The sequence below is a fragment of the Mixophyes fleayi genome, chromosome 7 (genome assembly GCF_038048845.1).
Source record: "Mixophyes fleayi isolate aMixFle1 chromosome 7, aMixFle1.hap1, whole genome shotgun sequence".
In the NCBI taxonomy this organism is placed as follows: domain Eukaryota; kingdom Metazoa; phylum Chordata; class Amphibia; order Anura; family Limnodynastidae; genus Mixophyes; species Mixophyes fleayi.
This window is the reverse complement of record NC_134408.1, coordinates 36,517,634-36,540,866: the sequence shown is the minus strand read 5'-3', so window position 1 is coordinate 36,540,866 and position 23,233 is coordinate 36,517,634. Positions and strand designations below refer to the sequence as shown.

The following is a 23,233-nucleotide window of genomic DNA, read 5'->3' as shown; positions in this document are numbered from 1 at the left end:
GCTGGGATATTGTTACCCATTTATAAGTGCCTGGCTTGTTGCAATGATCCATCCTGTATAGCACCACTGAAATTCTGAAAAGTCGACTTTCATTTGCACTTGACAGAAATCTGGAACTGAGCAGGTTATTTCAGAGGCAATCTGCCATAGTGAGACCTGTGCCAGGCAGTGGTGCTGTACTTGTTAAAGTGGCAGTAAACTGGCCTTTTGTAAAGGAATGACAACCTATACAAATATTTAGCCTGATTGGTAAAATATGCTCCATGAAATTACAATATAATTTATTGTGAAATTACTACAATGGATCATCTATTGACGTTGGCTTTTGAGAACATTTGTATTAAGCACATGGCGTCCGCCTGTTTATTGAAAATTCCTATGAATACAGTGATAAGCTACAAGTTTCCTGGTGACGTTCTGATCTGGCACACAGGGACCACATAGGTTGACCTGTTCTTCATTTTGCTCTGTAAGGTGATTGACAGAATCATATTGCCTATGCCCGCTTTATAGACCACCCACTATTGTCCAGATACTTCATTTGGATGGAAACGTATAATCTGAGAATTTGGAAATTTAAGGCACAACTAGTTTAATCTGTTGGGGATGCCAAACTAAACAAAAACCAAGTATGTTTATTTTGAATCACACAAATATTCAGGAACATAATTTACATTTGTGTCATTGCTTATAATGATGCACATGGCTAATAATTGCCTACAATTGTCTAAGTCACTGATTCAGTGAACCAATATTTCAATATTAGATTATTACTATTATTAATACTATTATTAATATTTCTAGTTCCTCCTAAGCTGCATTCTTTTGAATACAAACTCAGCTCACAGTATGGCTTCCTCCGCTGTGTGTTGGGACGAGGTATTTTTTAAAGTAATTTAAAACAATCCAAAGTATTCACAATATTTGCATCAATTTGTCAGCTCATGCTTTGGATTACAGGAGTTAATTTACAATCCTTGCAGACTACAAAGCACATATCTTGGCTCACCTCACTAGAGATACAGGTTTTGTCCCTCTGCTTGTTTTCTGATCAATTAAAGAATTAAAATTCTGCTGGAGGATGGTAACACTGATCCCAGTGATAAGAGTATCCATGTTTGTCTTCAAGTAGATCAATCCAAGTGTCCAAGTCACTGATTCATCCACTTGTAGCTGTGACAACTCAGGGGCAATTAACCACTACACAACCTAATTATGTACATTTTACCAGAAATTACTTTGAGAGTGTAAATTAACTGCAAAGAAGGGGTGGCGGGATGGGGCACTTATCGCTACAAGAATTTGAATATAATATAGAACTCAGGAGCCAGTCAGTCAATCTAATCTAGGTGCCAACAGGATCTTTTTAAGAAGCCATGGGAGATATTCAACCGTTGGCATCAACAGAGAGAACACTATTTACAGTCTTTTTGGGCACATTGGCCACCAGATTTCTGGGCTTTATCGAGCCCAGATCTCTGCTCATCTACTTAAATCATTATCACTTAGTTAATCAAGACATCCCATAGCCTACACTTCATTAGGATGTGCAAAGGAGCAATCGTTTATTATATATTATTCCAAAATATAAATGTTGCTTCATTACTATGAGAAGTATCATTCAAATTTGTAATGATACAAAAAAAATAAAATAAAAAAAAAAAAGTGAAAAAAGCTGTGCCCCCTTGTTTATCTATAATTTACCTAACCATTGATACCAAAGAATGTGGACCCAAATAATCAAACCCTGGTTGCTTTTAATAAAAGAGGTGCAGACGCTGGTGGTGGGTAGGGTATTTAATTGGGACCTCAATGCCCCTCTCCCCACACAGTTCCCTGTGTAATGATAAAAGGTCAAAAATACCCCTGTCTATTATCCCAAAATACAAATCAGAACAAAAAAAAAAACCACCTGCCGCTAACATCTGTATTGCAGCCAGCTCCTGCTCTATAGCCGTCAAGATTTTGGGGAAAACTGTAACTTAGTCATCTCTTCTAAAAGGAAAAACCCATATGGCACTGTGATGGGAAACAGGATCATTACAGATACAGGAAGAACAAGTTTGTTTTCTGCTAGGCATCGGCAGGTGATCCATCTAATTACCGCTTCTATGTTCAATGATCAAACAAACAAGTACGGGAAAAAAAAATAAAAAATCAACCCAATCCTTTCCCTTACTTTTAAGAAACAAATGGCGAGTCCAGATGGTCTAATCCTGTCAAGTGTACAAAATACGCCCTTACAGTACAAACCGGATAGAAAGAAACAAAATGAATAAAATTGTTTAAACATTTTCTGGTCAAGGAAAAACATATACCTAAAGCTTTTCTTAATCCTCCCGTTGTGACTCTTCGATTTTCCCGACAAACATTATTTGGCATCGTCGTACATGCACTAAATGGCTGAGGCCCTAATACATGAAACATGTCACAAAAGGTTCCATGATAACCACACCTATAGAGTGCTGCCGTGCCATACCAGAGTGTTGTCAACCCCTTTCCTACAGTATTACTATGGCCCTCCCATGGTCTTCACCGTCAGTGATGCTCGGCTCTCTCTGTAGTACCGCAGTCCTTCATTGAAAGCCGTAGCACTATTACTAGCAAGAGTTAGTAAAAATCCATCTTGAAAGTGAAAAATCCCCATCATGGGATAATTATACTCATTTAGTTGAACTACAGCTGAATTAGGGAAATAATCAATAGCATTTAATGCCATTAATGTCTAAGTAACAATGAAAATGCCTCCATAAAATTACAGAAAACTGATTATTAAAGTGGGACTGCCTTGAAATAATATATTTTTATACACTGCAAAAGAAAGTAAAGTGTATGGTCTTCTATAGGAAAACATTAAAATGGAAAAAGATAAATTCCGAAAACTATATACAGCAACGCAAGTCACCGAGTTGGGGCTATAAATATTGCTCTGGTTTTATTTAACGTTTTTGATACACAAGGTTTTTTTTTTCTTTTTTACAGTGTGTAACCGTGTACATAGCACACTTTAAAAAATTATATATATATATATATATATATATATATATATATATATATATATATATATATATATATATATATATATATATATATATATATATATATATGTGCTGTAGTATAAAATTAGGTATTTCCATACATTTTCTTTGCTCTCCATATATGTCATTACCAGGCTATACATTGTAATAAAATCGTATTCGTACCTCCCTCCCACCCGTCATAGACTTAGTTATTTCAATGTTTAATCATTTTATTATTACAGGTGAGGCGCAGTAGGCGGGGGAGCGGCGCAGTCAGTGACTAACCGAAGGTGCTATAGTTGATAGGGGCAGTGCGGACGTGCGGCCATTCGCAGTAACACGAGTCTTGGTTCTCTCTGGTGGAGGGTCCCTTGGCGTGCCTTTGTGCAGGTGCGTTAATGTCCAGAGGGGGCAGTCTAGAGGACGCCAGGTTTAGCACCGGCCAATGGTAAAGACTTGAGTCTAGGGACAGTTGTAAGTACGGTTTACCTTCCGCTGTGTTGGCTTAAAGATTGGTTGTTAGCCGACTGCTTTGTTCTCGCCGCCACCAGATTTAAGAAATAATAGGTTTTTAAATAAACTGCAACCTTTTCTTTTGCCAAATTTATCTTCATGTCTGTGTGGTTATTTTAGATAAGTAGCGTAATTCGGATAACACTGAAAGGTATTGGGTGCAATGACAAGAGACATTAACTCTGAGCATTTTAATACATTTTAGCAACACCCTCTCTCAAGTGTTGGACCTTATGTTCAGACACACACCATCATCATCATCTATTTATATAGCGCCACTAATTCACAGCGCTGTACAGAGAACTCACTCACATCAGTCCCTGCCCCATTGTAGCTTACAGTCTAAATTCCCTAACACACACACACATGGGTCAATTTGTTAGCAGCCAATTAACCTACTAGTATGTTTTTGGAGTGTGGGAGGAAACCGAAGCACCTGGAGGAAACCCACGCAAACACAGGAGAACATACAAACGGCACACAGATAAGGCCATGGTCGGGAATTGAACTCATGACCCCAGTGCCGTAAGGCAGAAGTGCTAACCACCAAACATATCAGGAGGCATCCAACCTCCTCCCTAGGTCTGAGACAGTAATTGCACATTCTAGCTGCATTAAAACAGGCACCCCACAGGTGCAACTCCTGATCAGTCTGCTTAGAGACTGGCAGACCAGAAGACCTGGACTGGGCTTTATGTATGGAGCCCACCCTGCTCTCTTCATACATAACACCAGGGTCCCTTACCATGTTTTGTTACAGCAGGGAATCACCCTCTGGGAAGCTCCTCCCACATACCTACACAGATCATGAAACAAACAAAGCAAAGGCCAGATTGCTTTGTTTATTTCAGGATCTGCCACTAATCCTATTATGAAAGTTAGATTTGATTAGGTACTCCCTACAATAGCGTTTTATGGCCAGAGATAAGCTGTTTGTTAGGCAGTCAGCAATACACGTTTGTTTCCTTATTAAGGGGCTGATATCTAAAGCATTCACCAGCCTGTTTAACAGCACCAGTCATAACTATGTTGCTGCAGATAACTAACAATTGGGCAGCCAAATGATTGCCAGTTCATTTACTATTTATGTCTACTCAACACAGATACCAATGTGGAAATTATAGGTAGTTAAACTCCTGTTATTTTATATTCACGGGAATTCACTATTGGACAGCGGGTGATACATACCTACGTGGTCTGAACCAACTAACGAATATAAAATTACTCATTTATTGTTAGGCAGTCAGCAATATAGTATCGCTATTAACACCATAAGATGATTACTTTAGTGGAGAGGTTATAATAGCTAAGCCTTAGTACTACATATAATTATTTCTTGTTGTGATGATTATATGAAAGTATATAGCTCTAATAATATTTTAGACTATCATTCTTGGCAGAGACAATCTTACCCATTAATAAAGGTGCCTATTAAGAAGGTACCTGTGAAATAGCAAAGCCATTGCAGCTGGTCTGCAATTGTATATCAACACACAGTTACTCACTATTGTTCACTTGTTGGTTTTTACTTATTTCGCAACCCTGTATGAAACTGTTGGGAAATTATATATATATATATATATATATATATATATATATATATATATATATATATATATATATATATATATATATATATATTTATTTATTTATTTTTTAATGCATACCAATAAAATAGATGCTTTTAATTGAAATAAACATCCCAGAGTGTCTCGATATATACCTCTTTTTTCTTTTGCGTCTATGATATAAGTATTTGGGTGCACCCCTCAGAGAAATAAAGATAAATATCAGTGATACTAATTGAGATTTAGAAGAATACCTATTGTAATAGGGGATGTTCTATGATATATATTATTGAATTAATAATCTGGTGCGGTTAATCTCCCTTTCTTACATTACTGCAAATATGCCATCTGAGTCTGCATCACAAACGAGCAAATCATACATGCCCACTTTTAAGATTTCGGGGGAGAAGCCCCACGTGACATGGGGTAGGAAGAGGGAGTGGTGGCATTATAAAAAAAAACAAAATTTGCGGCATTGAAAGGAGGGGGTGGGGCTTAATGATGCGATTAAGCCCCACCCCCTCCATTCACTGCCGTGAATTTCGCCAAATTTCGGGAGTTTTGCCTACTCTTCCGAGAGTCAGGAGCCTCCCGGGAATTCCGTGAGAGTAGGCAGGTATAGAGTAAATACAGACCAAATAATATCACAAGTGGGCGATCTCTGCTTTAGAAATGATTAGTAATCTCTACAGAACATTGTAATTTCCCCATTTACCATTTCAATCAAGGAAGAGAATTCTATATAAATCACTTTTTATAAAGTGCTCATTGCATCTCTTATTACTCCGCCTGGGAGAGAGCACAGAAATACTGTGGGAAGTATGACCATCTCCTGACATGCAGCACAGTGTCAAACATGCTTGTGGGCGGCTTTCTTCCTATGTTCCAGCAGCCCTATCTTCCTATTACATACAGTACTATAATATAATACATAGAACAATAGTATTACACAGCGTTGGAGGAAAATGAGGAGCATATATGAGGCCCACTTGGGAGTTCTCTTCGTAAAAAAAAAACTAAAACATCTATACATAGAACAGACACATAAGAGTTAAGTAAGCTATCTACCATATCATTACTGGGGGGTGTATATCTGAGTTAATGACTTGCATACAGTTCCTGTTCTACACACAATAGCAAATGCATTCTGTTGTCTACACTACCATGTGGTCACTAACTGTGTGAGAAAGACTATCAGATCTGGTACACTTCCCTCGGCCATTGTCTGAAAAGTAACTTCCCTGTAGCTAACACAAGGCTGTTTACCAACATCATCCAAACATTGCTGGGCTCTCTTCCGTAACCTGATCACGGCATTAGTAAACCTATCATTTCCAAGCGACCAGGATTGAATGCTCTTCTTGTGTCCGCTAAATCACAATTTTAACCAGACATACACGTGGGAACTTGTATACTGTAGAGCCAGACGTTTGCCTCAATTTGTTAAACCTCCGGATGTGTAACTTGTTTATCAACAAGTCATATGGCTTTACTGGGCAGATTCAGTCATTCAGTGCGTGGAACCAATGAAAGGATCTTGTGATTTCCTCGCTATCTGTCAACCAGTGAATGCGGAAACAGATTGCCGTCATTGATGGACAATATCTTATTTTGGAACTCTCAAACTTTCAGAGGGGATGGAATAATGTAGGTGGAAAATAAATACAAAATTGGATGATCACTGCCAAGATATTTATACACTATGGGGGGAATTCAATTCCCCCCGAAGTACCGCCGCGCTAAAACTGTTATTACGGTAATAGTGCGCGTAATTACCATTATTATGGTAATTCTAATGCCGGCTTTTTGCTCGCAGCTCCCGGAGCGGTCCTTGTGAGAGTTTCATGTTGGTTGTGATAGAAGCTGAGCTAAGTGTTGTTTTATTTCAATCAACAATGATTTAAAAAAAAAAAAAATGCTGAAACCTAGGGGATTCTTGCAGAATTTTGCCATTTTTCCGATAAACAGTTGATCAATTCTTGGCAGCAAAATAAACTGTTATGTGGTGAAAACTGAGCAAAGTTAAACAGAAAAGAGACAAACAAAATAAAAGCCTCTACACAGACAACAAAAGAGCTATGTCTGTAAATAGAAAATACCGATTTCGAACATTAACTGTATTCCTTGTAATTATCTTCAGCTCTGCCAAACTATAAAAATATTTTTCCCTGCCTGATAAATGTCCTTCTCCCTAACCAGACCAACCATGCAAACAGAACACAGCAAACATTCGGAGACTGTAATATCGCTGTTTACTCCTAGTCACACCTTCCGCTGGAATGCTAGGTGAAAGCTTTCCATAGTTAAACTGGCAGCCATGAACTCTTTAAATCCTAACCATTGACAGCCGCCAACACATGCATCCACTTTAGGGGAGCATGGCATTACCACTGCTTACTATTTTTATACCGAGCTTGACTCATAGTAGGGAAAACTTCACGCATAACTTACCGAGTTCCTTTGAAACTGGTGAGACAGTGGTCATCTCTCCCACCTTGGCCACTCCATCGTAGTAAGCTTTTCCGGCTTGTACCATTGCTGGAAGAAAAACATGCAGTCGGTAAAAACAGAAATTGAAATAAATGCACATGAAATGAATTAAAAACAGCATTTTAATCAGTGTGTTCAGTGCAGACACATTTGTGGCCCACCATGCTCTCTTTCACCTCCTGCAGAAGGCTATCATGTTAAGCAGTTGGTACTTTTCTAAGCAGGCAGAGTTTGAGTGACAGTTTTGCAGACTTGCATCACAGAAATGTGAATTAGTTGTTACATACAGAGAGGCATGGCCAGTGATCTCACAGTAACTCAGATGGTTGCATTCTCAGCTTTTTTTTGTTTTGTTTTATACCTTTAACATCTTTAGGACAGTGTCCTGATGGGATCTGATAGAGGAGGTTCAGCCATCAATAATAGAGTGGGGAGCAAATACTTTTTATTTTTGTTTATTTGGGAAGGTCAACAGGTATAACATGAAACACAAAAACATAAAACTACTTTCATTTTGTTGTTACTGAAGAGGGAAGAGGAAGAAAAGGGGGTAACGGACCACTAGTTTCTTTGGGGGGTGACAACGGTTAAAGGTTTCCAGTGCTTTGTCTGGGGGAAGCCGCATTATGTCAAAGTCAGGAGCAGAGTTTGCCCTGCTGCTAGGTGTATGTTACATCCCCAACTTTTATCAATAAGGCTGGTTACACACTACAGAAATTTTATCCCGATGTATAATCTATAACTATGTTACCAACTGATAAAAAAAAAAAAAATGCCCCGATCAGCAGCCGATTCATGTGTACACACTATACACGTTCTGCCTTCAGATCTGTGCTCTTCATCTGTCATAACCATCGGCTGAAATCTCTTTGGAGATCCTGATCGTGACCGCAGACACACTGCAGAATTGGAACGACAACGTTCCACCGTTGAACGAGATTTTTAATTTAGTTTAATAAAATGAAACGATACGATGAGCTTTGGAACGATAATCGCTCATCGCTGCAGTGTACACACTAAAGCGATATCGGGCCGAACGGTCGTTTATCAGACGATTGGCCTGATGATCGCCTGAAAACCCTGTAGTGTGTACCGCGCCTAACACTGCAAACTGTTTAGAAGAATACTAATTTGATCAAGTTACATGGACACTATCATATATTAGGGACATTTTTCTCCCCCATGTAGAGTCTTATAATATTTTAACATCATCAAGTCTGTCTGGGACTACATGAAGAGATAGAAGGATTTGAGCGAGCCTGCATCCACAGAAGATCTGTAGTTAGTTCTCCAAGATGTTTGGAACAACCTCCCTGCCGAGTTTCGTCAAAAACTGTGTGCAAGTGTACCTAGAAGAATTGAGGCATTGATGCTGTTTTGAAGGCAAAGGGTGGTCACACCAAATATTGATTTGATTTAGATTTCTCTTCTGTTCATTCACTTTGCATTTTATTAACTGATAAAAATAAACTATTAACACATCTATTTTTGAAAGCATTCTTACTTTACAGCATTTTTCCCCACACAAAGATCTCCTGGAGTCCCAGGAAAGCCATTGTCCCGCATGGGAGCCTCAATGACGCGTTTCACAGTTAATCGTGTCACGGGGACGGGGCAACAATGAAGTCAAGTGATTAGAAACATAAAATTTGATGGCAGATAAGAACCACTTGGCCCATCTAGTCTGCCAATTTTCTAAGCTATGGTAACCTCAAACCCTATTTGATCCATTATTCTTTTGTAAGGATATCCTTATGTCTATCCCAAGCATGTTTAAATTGCTTTACTGCATTAGCCTCTACCACCTCTGATGGGAGGCTATTCCACTTATCCACTACCCTTTCTGTGAAGAAGTTTTTCCTCAAACTTCCTCAACCTACTTTCCTCCAGTGTCAGTGCATGTCCTCATGTTCTAATACTTTATGTACAATGATTTACCCTTGACGCTGGGTTGCAGGCTTATGTTGTCTTAGCAGCTGTCTATCAAGGCTATTTAAGGCCCATTTGGGTATGGCCCACAAGCCAGCCCTTGCTAGATGTAAGCCCTTATACCTGGGAGGTGAGTACTTCTGATTTTAACTGCATTTTATTTGTGTTTGAAACATATAGGTCAGTGTAAGACCTGTATAACATGGAAGTACCACTTAATTATGAAAGAAGAGACAGAGGGGAGAATTCAATTGGTGTGCACACTATTACCATTATTACGCTAACAGTGCGCTTAAATACCATTATTACGGTAGATTCAACGCCAGCTTTTTGCTCGCAGCTCAGGGAGCTGCGAGCAGAAAGCAGGGTTAAAATTACCGTAATAATGGTAATAGATTTAACGCTGCGCTAATTTGGGGGAAATTGAAACCTCTCCCCCTCCCATACTGTTTTCAAAATGATCTATCTGTAAAGTACCCTTTAAAAAACAAATACGGACATCGTTATATTCAGTGACAGATTAAAAAAAAAAAAAAAAGTCTTCAGTTGTAATTGAGATCAGAAATTGCTAACTGCAACAAAGTATAACCTGTTCAAGATATAAACCTAGTATTTTATGGGTTTTCACAAAAAAGTGGGGCTTGCTGTGTATATTAATACACTTAGTGAGAGGGACTTGTTTTGTGCTCAAATGAAAATGTATATTCAAAAAGTGGATACTAGAGGATTACTGAGTGTTCCAAGCAGTGATCAGGCCTGTAAACAGGGATATATGGTGCTGCCCATCGATAAGGCGCCAAGCAGCTGGCACTGGTGCCTACCTTCCGGCTGCTTATTTGGGCTACCTAGCTTCTAAATTGTACTCCATAAATAGAACTGTAGTGAAGAAAGGATTAGCTACATCCCCTGTAGAATTGGAAAGACACTTCTAACATGTGAATCAGACAAAGTCTAATTCATTTAAAAAAAAATAAAATAAAAAAAAATGACATTGCCCTATGCTCTGGATACAGTTGTCATGCCAGGTTACAAAACACTTTATTTGTGTATACCCGGAAATTCAGCAACACGTACTACTATTTCTAGACTTTATTCTGGAAGTACAAACACCAATAACTTTCACTGTGGTAAACCTTAAGAACACCAGACAGTAACTAAGGATCTGAACAATGTTATTTTAGAAAGTCCTGGCCAGCAGCACCGTACACTTAATATATCTAAACTGCTTAGGTATTTGATACAGCACATCAAATTTCACCCCACTTCCTCTATCTGAGCAGCACAGGATGCCATCAATAATTTAGGATAACTTTAATTAGACCCAAGCTCATTATGGATTGCACATAGGAATTACTTTTAAAGTCTAAAGCAAAGACAATTAAAAAGCAGGGAGTCACCAGAATTTAACATTGTAGGATTGAATAGCACATCAAACTCCGATATGTAATGCAGAAATATGTACTTGGATGACACACTCGCTTCTGCCACCTCCCTAGCTAGCTGGCACTTCTTGCTTGCTGCCTGTGGCTGCAGTATGCAAATAAGAGGGAGGAGACAGCATAATGGAACACACAGGATTTTGTCAGGGGGATTCCAACTTCAAAAGGTGACATACAATATGTGTAGTCAATATTAGAAATATATAAAAATCTGCAAAGAGGACACAGTGCAAGTGTGAGAGCCGTTAGTGGAACAGTTTGCTTTTTATTTTAATCAGTAATTGCAACAGCTCCTCTCAGTTTTAAATACGTAATCATCTTGATGAGAGGTAGACTGCATGAAGATCCCCAACGGTTGTGTTGGGATTTGTAGTTCCACAACAGCTGGAGAGTGTCAGGTTACCTAGACTTTGTCCTGATTAAAAAAAAAAAAAAAAAAAAAAAAAAATAATTTTGATGATGGCTAAAAAGTATTGATATGTGAATTTATAAGTCCAAATGGGAGAAACAATAGTATTTATTAAACTGTATATGTTCATTTGAGGTGAGGAAAAGCATTAAGCAGTAAAGGAAACATATAGGAATTAGTGACATACTTCAACTTTTATGATGCAGATTACAGGAACTACATACAGGATAAAGTACATACTGGGAGGTCCATTGGCTTGTCATGTGTGCTAGAGAAATTAGATTGTAAGCTCCACTGGGACAGTGACTGATGTCCCTGAATAATGATCTTTGCACAGTTCTGCAGAATATGTTGCAGCTTTATAAGTAAATTGTAATAGGACAACTAAAATAAAAGCTGACATTTGCACAAAATAATATTTCACCAATGTTAACACTTATTATATATTAATGATCCTTGAAGAACAAAGAGCAAAGATGATTTAAAATGAACCCAATCTTGAAAAGATCTTCACTAATTGTTTCCTTTTCTGTTAACAGACTCCATTGTTCTGTTTTTCAGTAACCAGGCCTATTCTCTGCACAGGAGGTTAAAGGAACAATTATATAACATTTAGCTACAGTAAAAGGCTTGTTAACACTTATGCGCTGAGAAAAATGCAGGAAAATTGTCCGTGCATTAGGTACACGTTACTTAAACATTTTCCATAAGCATGGGCTGCTACCAAAACTCATCTACTGTACTGGTAGCGCACGTTACTGCGACAGACATAGGTTGTGCTGCCTTCTAAAGTTTTAAATGTGGAGTGAAAGTGTTAAAAACACAATGGTGGGAACGAGCCCATACAAAACTATTCATCCTATTTGTAATGCTCTGTTCACGCACTGGAGGCTGAATACAGTGTTAACGGTGTCTAGGTATGAACAAGTCCTAGAGGTTGCACACTATAGCCCTTTCTGTGTAAAGGTAGGATTTAAATAAAAGCCAATATATTGACTCTTGCAGCTCTAGCCCTAAATGCGTGAATTATATTTAAATTTCATACGTCACACAAACCCATGTCCAGCAAAGGTAGGGTTAATACATAGGAAATAAACAAAATATGCAAACAAGATGTTCCAGATACACATAATTATACTGAAATACTGACATATATGCAAGGCAGGGAGGAAGTTAGTTATACCGAGAGCCCTGTCACACGTGCACACATTATAATTAGGTAAACGTTCATGCATTGTGGTTAACATGCATCTCAATGCCGTGCACTGTAAAATGAACTCGCCTCCTTGTAGAAGTAGGACTTTGTCATTTCAGATTTAGAAGCCCCCAAAATGACGGGGGGGAAAAATGGTGTGTTTACGAGGTGGATGGGTGGGGAGACTTGGGGGGGTTTAAAAAAAAAAAAAGTACAAAAGTGGACTACGAGTGATATACATTATATTAAATAGATTAATTGCTTGTATTTTACTGTAGGACATGTATAACTTTTACTTTATATTATGAAAGCAGTATATTAGGTCTCAACAATAAAGCTGGGTACACACTACAGAATTTTCCACCAACTTTTAATGCCGAGCGATTTTACATGCGATCGATGATCCGATTTCTCGGTCCATGGACTGCATACACACTAGCCTTGTTTAGGACGATAAAGGGAAGAGCGGACGTCCTTTTAGCGACTTTTTACAGCCATGTTGTCGTGAGCAATGACTGTAATTTCGTACTCACTGTTGTGGATCGGTCGAAGTTTATACCCACTACACAGCGGAAACGAGATTGGAACGAAAATATTAAACGGTACGACCAACCAAATGAGGCGACAATCGTCCATTTGGGCAGACTTTCGACCATCGTGTCACTGCACACACTGACCCGACTTTTGAACAAGCGGTCGTATGTCAGCTGATTTAGCCGATTATTGGATGAAAACTGTGTAGTGTGTACCCAGCTTAACAAATGCCTCAATGCTTTTGGATGTATTGATTGTAAAAACAATAAAACAATAGCAATTCTATTCCATGTTATAAAGGTACCCGCCCTCCATGTGACCTCTATCTTGTTGTTATTCTTGTGTTAAGGACTTTTGCTGCATGATCTGACACACTGCTGTGCACATAGACCTTCGTTTCATATTAGAACCAATGAGCCTCATTTCATTTATCCATTTCTGTTCCATCACCACAGTGTATGCAAAAGAATGGCAGTTACTCAGAAGCAAAAAGCTCCTATGTAAACCAGCACTGAATGTTTATTTTTTTCCCATTTACATGATCATCCTTTACTCAATCTATGCATTGTACAGTACCAGCATGTATGGATGGGGCCGTTTCAGATTCTAGCCCTTAGATGATAAAAAAAACCTTTGTCTACATCTTTCCAACCCTAGCAAAGTTCCTCTTTGGAGCGACACGGTTTCAGGACAACACTACACTGCACTAGCATGTACACAGGGGAGATCTCCTAATACACAATACATATCCAGAGCGTGTCATCCTTCATCTGCGATCAAACAGAATTTTAAAATGGTTCAGTTGCAATACATAATACTTGCCTCTGTAATAAATACAGTTATCGTGTGTATTGGAACTCGCCAGTCTAAAAAAATTGTGTCTTCTAATTCTTAAAGCAATGTTTTCAGATTAGCATACACCAAGGAAGCCGTCCAAATCTCTTTGTTTCTTAAGTACTAGTCAAAACTTGCTGTGACAGAAGAGGATGTTGGGAGTTCCACATCACCTTGTAGAGTACGTAACTTGATTAAAAAACATCAATAATAAAATGCCAGAAAACTTACCAGACACCGCTTTTTCGTAGTTTTTTCCTAAGTTAACAAGGTTCCTTAATCCGGGGTTGAACTGGTCCATAACATTCTAAAATATAAGTTAAACAGAGAACAAATGTGACCGACTCATCCAAAAAAAACAAGCGGGAATAATGATATAATCGTATACTGTTACTATGATGTTGCTAAAAAGCAATGCCTTAAGAAAACCGGGAATCACCATTAACCTAATCAATTGTAAGTTTTATCACTGAAAACCTTTATTCACAAGAGAACACAGAAAACAGCTGATAGAAAAGTATCAATGGTTATTACAGTTAACAATATTCAGTTATACGTTTCACAGTTACACAGTGTATGAGAGGGAATGAAGACAAAATTCCATTGGGGCAGGAACTGACAAGCATAGCAAAGTTACGGAAGAACTACTAGCAGATCGAAAATATACCCAATGAGCCTAATGACCATAATCTTCATCATTATTTAGTTATATAGCACCAGCACCAAACCATAGCTAACTTATCTTATTAGAGACTTGCTTTAATTGCCTAACTTGCACTAGACAGCTATAAAAAGCGAATTGCTGGCTGGTTGCTCTGATTCGGTAACATTAGTAAATAAGCTCTGGTATCTGGTTGACTATCCATCCACTTCAGGTTGGTGAGATTTGCTTCCTTCTCATCAAACCTGGCAGGGGGTCATGCAGAGAGCTGGTTGCAAAACTTGCCTACTCCAAATACAATTGGCAATGCTACAGTGTTTGCACTTACTATGTAACAGGAAAAAACACTAAGCAACCAACCAACCATAAACTGCTCATTTACTTAGAGACCAAGCATGCAAAAAAAATAAAATAAATCACTGTTTATTGTCCCATCCAAGATTGTAGGTCATAATGAATTCTTACATATTTTATCCACTACAGAAATCGTATTAGGGGCTATTTGCCATTTGCAAAACAACGAATGGCAAGCCTCCACTTGTATTTGTACATTTGTCCTAATAACTTCTATTCTATAGTGCTTGTTAGGAACATTATCTGGGCTGAAATATTCTTCATGCTTGACAACAGGTGGCAGAAACATATATATTTATATGACACACACAATGAAAGTGAAGACCTGGTGGAGATTTAGAATTGTAGATTCTGTAAGCAAAAGACAAAAGTATCTGAAAGGTGTTGGACATAGCTGTAAAAGCCAAGTTAAGAAAAGTCAGGTTACAGCCCTTTTACGTGTATAAAACACATATTTTGTAAATATGTGCGCTGTAAAACATTTTCGTTTTATGCCAGGTTATTCCCAGGCCAGGCTTTATGCTACTTGTAAATGCGATTTAATGTAAAACGCTGTCTACGACACGTCATTTCACAACTTTTTTTTTTTTTTTTTTTTTTAAAAATGCATATTTATAAAACAGATTTTGGCTTATAATCATTATCATTTATTTATATAGCGCCACTGATTCCGCAGCGCTGTACAGAGAACTCATTCACATCAGTCCCTGCCCCATTGGAGCTTACAGTCTAAATTCTCAAAACACACACACACACACAGACTAGGGTCAATTTTGTTAGCAGCCCACTAACCTCTCCAGTATGTTTCTGGAGTGTGGGAGGAAACCGGAGCACCCGGAGGAAACCCACGCAAACACGGGGAGAACATGCAAACTCCACACAGATAAGGCCATGGTCGGGAATTGAACTCATGACCCCAGTGCTGTAAGGCAGAAGTGCTAACCACTGAGCCACTGTGATGCCCACAAAATACAGCCCAACTATATATATATATATATATATATATATATATATATATCCATGAAAATTAATTCAATGCCAACACATGCTTTTTTTGTCGCCATGGTAATTTGAATGTATTTGAGATTAAATCCCAAAATGAAACATACCTTATCCTGGCCCTGTTATGTATGGTTCAAATTACTGCACATCAGGCCGGTGGCACCGTCTCCACTGTAAAGTATAGTAGCATCGTGTTTTGCTTTTGACTTACCCATAACCTCCACTCGTATTGTCCCACTAAGCACTTCTTAGATTGCAATCTGGCTCATTTGCAGTCAGTGTCCTTTAACCTCATGTAACCACCTAAGTTTGCGAGCAGGACCCCCGTACCTCTTTGATACAATACCCAGTCTTGTTTTATTATGTATTTGATCGCCTGTTTAAACTATGTTTTGTAGAGAAGGCTCCTGATGAAGAAAAATATGGCAGCAAAATGTAGTTTTACATCATACAAAGAATACACCTGTATTATGTACAGTTGCTATCTGTACAATTGACATTGTTGAGCTCAATAGTACATTATGTTATGCTTATGTACAGATCATCATCTGCTGCTGCTACTAGTTTTGAGTTAGTCTCATTATAGTCATGATATCTACAGATTTTCAATCACTGCCTCACTGTAGTCATGATAGTTAAACATCAGTAAAAATAACAGATCCCGAGAGGACACATCGGCAGAGGGTAACAGAGGAGGAATCAGACTTACAGGTTATATGTTCAAACTGTTCTATAGTAAGATTTAGTAAAGTCATTTTTTTAAATATTTTTTGTATGAAAAAGTAGCCACTATAGTATTTGCTGTGATCACATAAGTCCCATCATGACTTGCCATTATCTCCCACATCAGGTTGCTAAATACCAGTGTACATAGAATGCCACATGTTATATTGACCAGCTACAGAAAAATAAATGGATAACAGATGCCAATGTAAAGTCGGGTAGAACCTGTAAGAGGATCAGGGGATGGAAGTCATGCGGAGTTTACGCATCTCCGCTAGACAAGAATGTTCAAAGCAACATCAAAGTAGTCTGATAGATGACAGATTCCGCACTTTTCACATTAAAAAATGTACCCCTGCAGCAAGTGGCCTACTAAAGAGGACATGCCAATAACGCAAGTGATGTTACTTGGTTTATAAACTTGGACACCTGTGATTAGTACTGCATTCTTTAGGTAGATATCTTCTGCTTTATCTGCTGGTGTAGGAATGTCTTGTGTCTACTTAGCGAGAACAAGTGTTACTTTACCTTTAAGTGCATTGCTTTGCTCCAGAGTTCAAATTCCAGGTACACATGACATATTACAGCTAACTTAGTTAGTTTAGCACTTGCTGGTCCTCGGTTACGCAAGGATTATCAATTGTGCAAATGAAACTTGTAACTTGCATGTTCCCCAACTTTCATGAAGGATATAAAGCAGGTTTCACTTGTACAAGATGTGGGTGTTTACATTCCACCTTGAAATCCTCAATATCCCCCTCTATGACAAATCAAGATATAGGCAGTTTTTTTTTTCTGGTTACATCAAATTGAGAGTTTTGGGTCATACGGTTTTATCCCTTGGAAGCAATAAACTGTGTTGTGTCTGACAATCTTATGGCAAATCAGATCCCATAAGGATCACTTCTGAATTGGGACAAGGGCATCTCAAAGTGCATGCCCGCCTTCCAGTGCCTACATTTATGGGTCCACCTGAACAGAGGCATAGAGATAAGAGTGAAAAAGTCACAGCAGGTCCATCCTAATATTAATTTAGGACAAACCCCTCCATTCACTTCAAAGTTTATACTTTTCTTGAGTGAATCATAAAAGTGACAGCATATCAGGACTGTTTTATAACACTTTTGTGTGTTTGAATATTTGTAGTACATTGATTAAAGGCGTTCCATTAGAAGTAGGAGTCTTGGCTAAATCCAAAAGTGTTTAAAGCTCACTGAAATGACTCCGAACTATTGTTGGCGCATGCAGCAGAGGAAATGCAGCTGAATTAAACCAAGTTGGTTGTAGAAGGACACTCCTCAGTAAATAAAGGGCTCCATTGTAGAGCCAATACATTGGATGAGGCATATTCGATACTATAACCAAATAGGTCAATATTGCAAATAATTTTGTAAAGAGTTTGTTGTATCAGTGGGCAACAAAGCCTTAAACCTTCAATAGGTATCAAAAAAGTTAAAAATTCACTTAAAAGCCAAAACTCAGTACACGTAATAGGGAGTAAATGAGAGGCCATAAAGATTACAGGTATACTCAAGAAAAACACCCACACATTCCTTCTTTATCGTACCTGGCATTTTTACAACTTCAAGATACGCTCATGACATACTTAAGCATCAAGAGTTTATTGTCCTCTGTTACTAAACCAACAGCACAATTTAAATACCTCACTAGTTCTTATTGATGAAGACAGGGGCGTAACCAACAATCACTGGACCCCATAGCAAAATATCTACTTACCCTAATTCTCAAACAATATTACAATGGAACTGACAGGCCAAGGGGTGTTGGACTGTGTATATGCCGGCCCCCAAGCAGACACAGAAGAGCAGAGTGGGGACTTCCCACGCAGACAGACACGCATCATCTTCTCCAGAAACATGGGATATTAATGGCTCTTCCTTACACTGGGTGGGCTTATGTCCGTCATAGTCCCAACATGAGCTAAACTGCTAAGAGGAAGGAGTACAGAATGTTGGCTCACTCTGTGCTACCCTATGCCCCTGTAAAGACATGTATATTATAATGGGCAGCACGGTGGCTTAGTGGCTAGCACTTCTGACTTACAGCACTGGGGTCATGAGTTCGATTCCCGATCATGGCCTTATCTGTGTGAAGTTTGTATGTTCTCCGTGTGCTTGCGTGGGTTTCCTCCGGTGTCCTCCCACACTCCCCAAAAAAACATACTAGTAGGTTAATTGGCCGCTATCAAAAGTCTTTCTCAGTCTGTCTGTGTGTGTGTGGTAGGGAATTTAGATTGTAAGCTCCTATGGGGCAGGGACTGATGTGAGCGAGTTCTCTGTACAGCGCTGCGGAATTAGTAGCATTACATAAATAGCTGATGACGATGATGTATATTATATTGTCTATAGCCCCTTCACTCATCTTCCTCACATCTGTTCCTGTACTTGTCTAATAAAGCTGTTGTAGAACTGTAACTCCTGTACCTGGAGTCAGACGCTGGCTTAAAGGAGCAGTGCCCAGACATCAAATATAAAAATATAATTTCATTACTACTCCTACTAGAGCAGCGATAGGCAACCTGATACACTTATGGGGGCCCTCTAACCCTCAGAAGGGCTGAATTTTACCCTCAATCTCAGCAAGTTAAAACACTACATTTAATTAAAGAGACACCTCTCTGTAATGCCATATGAACAGGCATTTAGACAAGTGTTACAAGCTATATAATAATTAAAATAAAGCAGTAAGGAACTGGGGCGACAGGTAAAAGCTTGGAGGGTCTTATGCGAGTCAAGGGCAATCTGTTTCCCATTATTGCCAACATCGAAGTGGTCATCCCCGTTTAGATGATTTGGGGTGCACATTGGGAGGACGTGTGTAAGTTTTCTTGTTTGCTGTTGGCTCAGGACTGCGGAGGCGGTCGTCAGGGCCATACAGCAACATATATCTTAGTTATGTGTGAGAGGAAGGAGGGATGTCACTTGGCAGGGTGCGAGCGTTGGTAAGAAGGGATGTGTCAGTTGTGTGAGGAAAGAAAGAAATAAAGGAGAATTAGTCACAAAAATATGGTTGTACAGAAACACTAGTAAACGCTAAAGTGCTGTAAAGCTATTAAGGGAGGACCAAATAAACGTCAAGGGATGAATTAAATTGTGCACAAAGTCCCGCTGAAGCCTCACTTAAGGGGTCAGCGGGATGTTACAACAATGCTGATCTTCACTTACACCCCATAGATGTGCGAGCAAAAATCAGCAATGTTTTACTTACCATAATACGCCAACAGGACTTTGCGCAGAATTAAATTAACACCTAGGAAACATAAGAGCAAAGACTTTATAAAGTGAAAATCCTGTTCCCTGATGAAATTGAATATTAAGATCAACACTGTCCTCCCACTAACAAGTAAGAGGAGCGGCAGAGCGCAGCCATTATCCCAGAGCAGTGGAAACGCTCCCCGGTATAAGAGCATTGTATCAGAGGCACAAAGTCCAGCCAGCAATCCACAATGAATCAGCAGAGTGGGTGAATTAAAGTGGATTCCTAAGAGTCACGCCTGACTGATGTGACTTACTGCTGTGATCTAAAGCAATAACATGAAAGAACTGGAGAGCTTTTACCAATATCCTGAATTAGTCAGTAAAACAAGCAAACGAAAGAATAAAGAACATTTTAAGACTTTGAATATTTTTGTTGCTAGCAGAGGGTCTCATCTTGACAGTGTTAAAGATTCCTTATGAGTTTGCACAGGGGCATATCCCAAAACAGAAGGTGGGCACCCGCAGGGGACAACTGTGCATCCACATTTTTATTTATTTCTAAATTCCCCTTATAATGTTCCTTGATAAAGATCTCACTTGAAAGATTGAAACGCGTTGGTGCCTGAAGGAGCATTCATTGGACCATTTACTACTACTGACTATCCTTTGGAGGTCCTATTTGGACATGCTGGGAACTTGGAACCATCTTTAATCCCATTGTCTGCTATGTGCTCTACTATGGATTGATCTGGTAGCAATTTAGGCTGCACTGAACGCTACCCTAAGGGGATGTATTATCTTTTAAGGTATTTTAATAAATTACGTTTTAAAAGGATAACCTGCCTAGATATAGCTTTATTCTTTATTTCTATGTACCTCTGAGTGAATCTCGTTTGGAGGAAGGAAGAGGATTAAGAAAAGACCTAATGTTTGAAGCGGATTCCCATCTATTTGGATGTAAGCATATTACCTTTGGTGTCCGAGGAGATATCTCAGTACTCGATCACAGATATTGGGTGACTTTGTTGTGAAGGATCTATCTTCTCATGAAGTTTTGTGCTCTAGCGTAGAATGTACGATAATTCTCTTTTCTTTTATACGGAGTGATTGTCTACACCTGTAGTGTAGTGAAGATAGAAGACTGCAACATATATCTGGACTGAACCGCGGTGACTAATTTATCATTCTGTTTTGACGCAATCTAGCGCCAAATATTTGTATAAATATTTGACATTGTTTGGAGTTGTGGAAATCCTTTTGGTTAAGCAGGGATTGTTATTGAAGCGCTCTGGGAACATTTTTTCTGTTTATTCCTTATAATGTTCTGCCTACCAAAGATATCCCTAGTCTTCTATGTTGTAAGGTGAATCTATCATTTGTAAGGGGATAGAAACCAGCTCACCCCTCCCATCCCGGCTCACCCCGGTCACATAGTCCGGGTTCACCTGTCACTCAAAATTCCCTTAACTACTGGGAACGTAGATTCTATATTTTCAGCAGTGAAATGGAATGGAAATTCAATCTGTACAGGGATCAGGGCCAATGGATCCATCTTGGACATAGGGTCTAAATTTCCTGATCATCATTAATTTTGAGCATTTATTACATATGCCTTACATTTATTATTATAAAATTCATTGGCTACAGCTCTATATAGATAAATACACATATGTTTACTTGTATGCGAAACTGACCAAGTTGCCTCTTTGTGAAAAATTAGATAGGTGTAGTTGCAAATCACACTTTTAGAATCCAGGCCAACAATAGTGCTGAGTGGCTGAGACATTCCAGTAACTTGTTGATAGGAAGAAGGCAATAAAATATTACATCAGGCTCCACACTGATTGGTTGTCTGCTATTTACCCCCAGTGCCCCCCCAGTGAAACCTCAGACTGTGCATTTGAGGACTTACAGCTCAGCATTTTAGATGTTCCCAGCAGGTATAAATACATTTAGCCATATTTAATTGGCTCAAACAAAAACCCTTTGCTTTGGCTCCTGGTTGTTTACACAGGCATTAAAGCCTTGGAGGTCATAGGTTGTGACATAGTTTGTAGAGTGCAGCCTTTGCGAAAAGACAGAGAGATCAAGAAAACTGCACTTTTCAACTTGTGTTTTGTCCCAATTACAACATTCCCTCTGAGTCACATATGTACACACATACTTGGATGGATAAATACACTGCTTAGTACAGCTCCAAAATTTCTATATAAAACAGACTTTTCACAGAAGTGGAAAAATAAACACTGCCAGACAGGTGTTGCATGCTTTTATAAACAAGGCACACTGTTCTCTTACAGAGCAAAGGCTTATGGGAAACATTTGCAGAGGCAGGTACAGTACAATGTGTGCTTGATGTGAGCGCTACAAGAAATCCATGTACTTGTACATATAAAGCTGCAGGGTAGTATATAGTAGTTCTGATACTCAAAAGCAAAACACATCTCTGATACCACTAAGCAAATAAACCTAAGTTTGTATGTTCTTCCCTGTTATGTAGGTTTCCTACTGGTGCTTCCCATGTGTGAGAGTTTAGACTGTAAGCTCCCATGGGGCAGGGAGTGGTGTGACCAAATACATATTCTCTGTACAGCGATGTGTAATATGTAGGTGCTATATAAATAATAAATGATCTTCTAAACACACAGCTACGTAAACGGTTAAACCGTTACACCCCTAAATACCATAGCCAATGAAATCTGTAAATAATAATGATCATTATTTTGGAGCCTCTCTAATCATGAACCATTCTAAACAGTCTATATAATATCAAGTTCAATTCTGTTCAACTAATCTGATAAAAACAACAACAACAACAAAAAAGGTAGCTCAATATGGGGCTGGATAGCGGCAGACCGGTCAGTGTGCCCATGCTGACCCCTGTCCACTGCCGAAAACCCCTACAACAGGCAGGTGAGCGAACAAACTGTACCATGAAACAATGGAAGAAAGTGGCCTGGTCTGAAAAAAAAAAAAAAAAATCTAATTTTCTTTCACATCATGTGGACAGCTAGGCGAGTCGTTTACCTGGGGAAGAGATGCCACCAGGATGCACTGCATTGGAAGACGACAAGCTGGCAGAATGTACTGCTGAGAAACCTTGGGTCCTGGCATTCATGTGGATGTTACTTTGACACGTACCACCTACCTAAACATTGGTGCAGACCAAGTACACCCCTTCATGGCAACAGTATTCCCTGATGGCAGTGGCCTCTTTCAGCAGAATAATGTTCCCTAACACACTGAAAAAAACTGTTCAGGAATGGTTTGAGGAACAAGACAAAGAGTTCAAGGTGTTGACTTGGCCTCCAAATTCTCCAGATTTCAATCCGATCGAGCATCTG

The 23,233-nt window shown here is 39.0% G+C and overlaps 2 protein-coding genes across 2 annotated transcripts in view; both read right to left on the bottom strand.

Moving 5' to 3' along the window:
• The window catches only part of RSPH10B (radial spoke head 10 homolog B), an 804,204-nt gene that overhangs the window by 221,155 nt on the left and 559,816 nt on the right, over nt 1-23,233 (bottom strand). The gene's annotated exons all lie outside the window — the stretch shown is intronic.
• Nucleotides 1-23,233, bottom strand: part of BAIAP2L1 (BAR/IMD domain containing adaptor protein 2 like 1) — an 88,765-nt gene that overhangs the window by 45,006 nt on the left and 20,526 nt on the right. Inside the window, exons 2-3 of the mRNA XM_075179656.1 lie at nt 14,163-14,238; nt 7,553-7,639 (exon numbers count right to left, since the gene is read on the bottom strand). Of these exons, the coding sequence (XP_075035757.1) occupies nt 7,553-7,639; nt 14,163-14,238 (163 nt within the window). The remainder of the gene's footprint in view (nt 1-7,552; nt 7,640-14,162; nt 14,239-23,233) is intronic.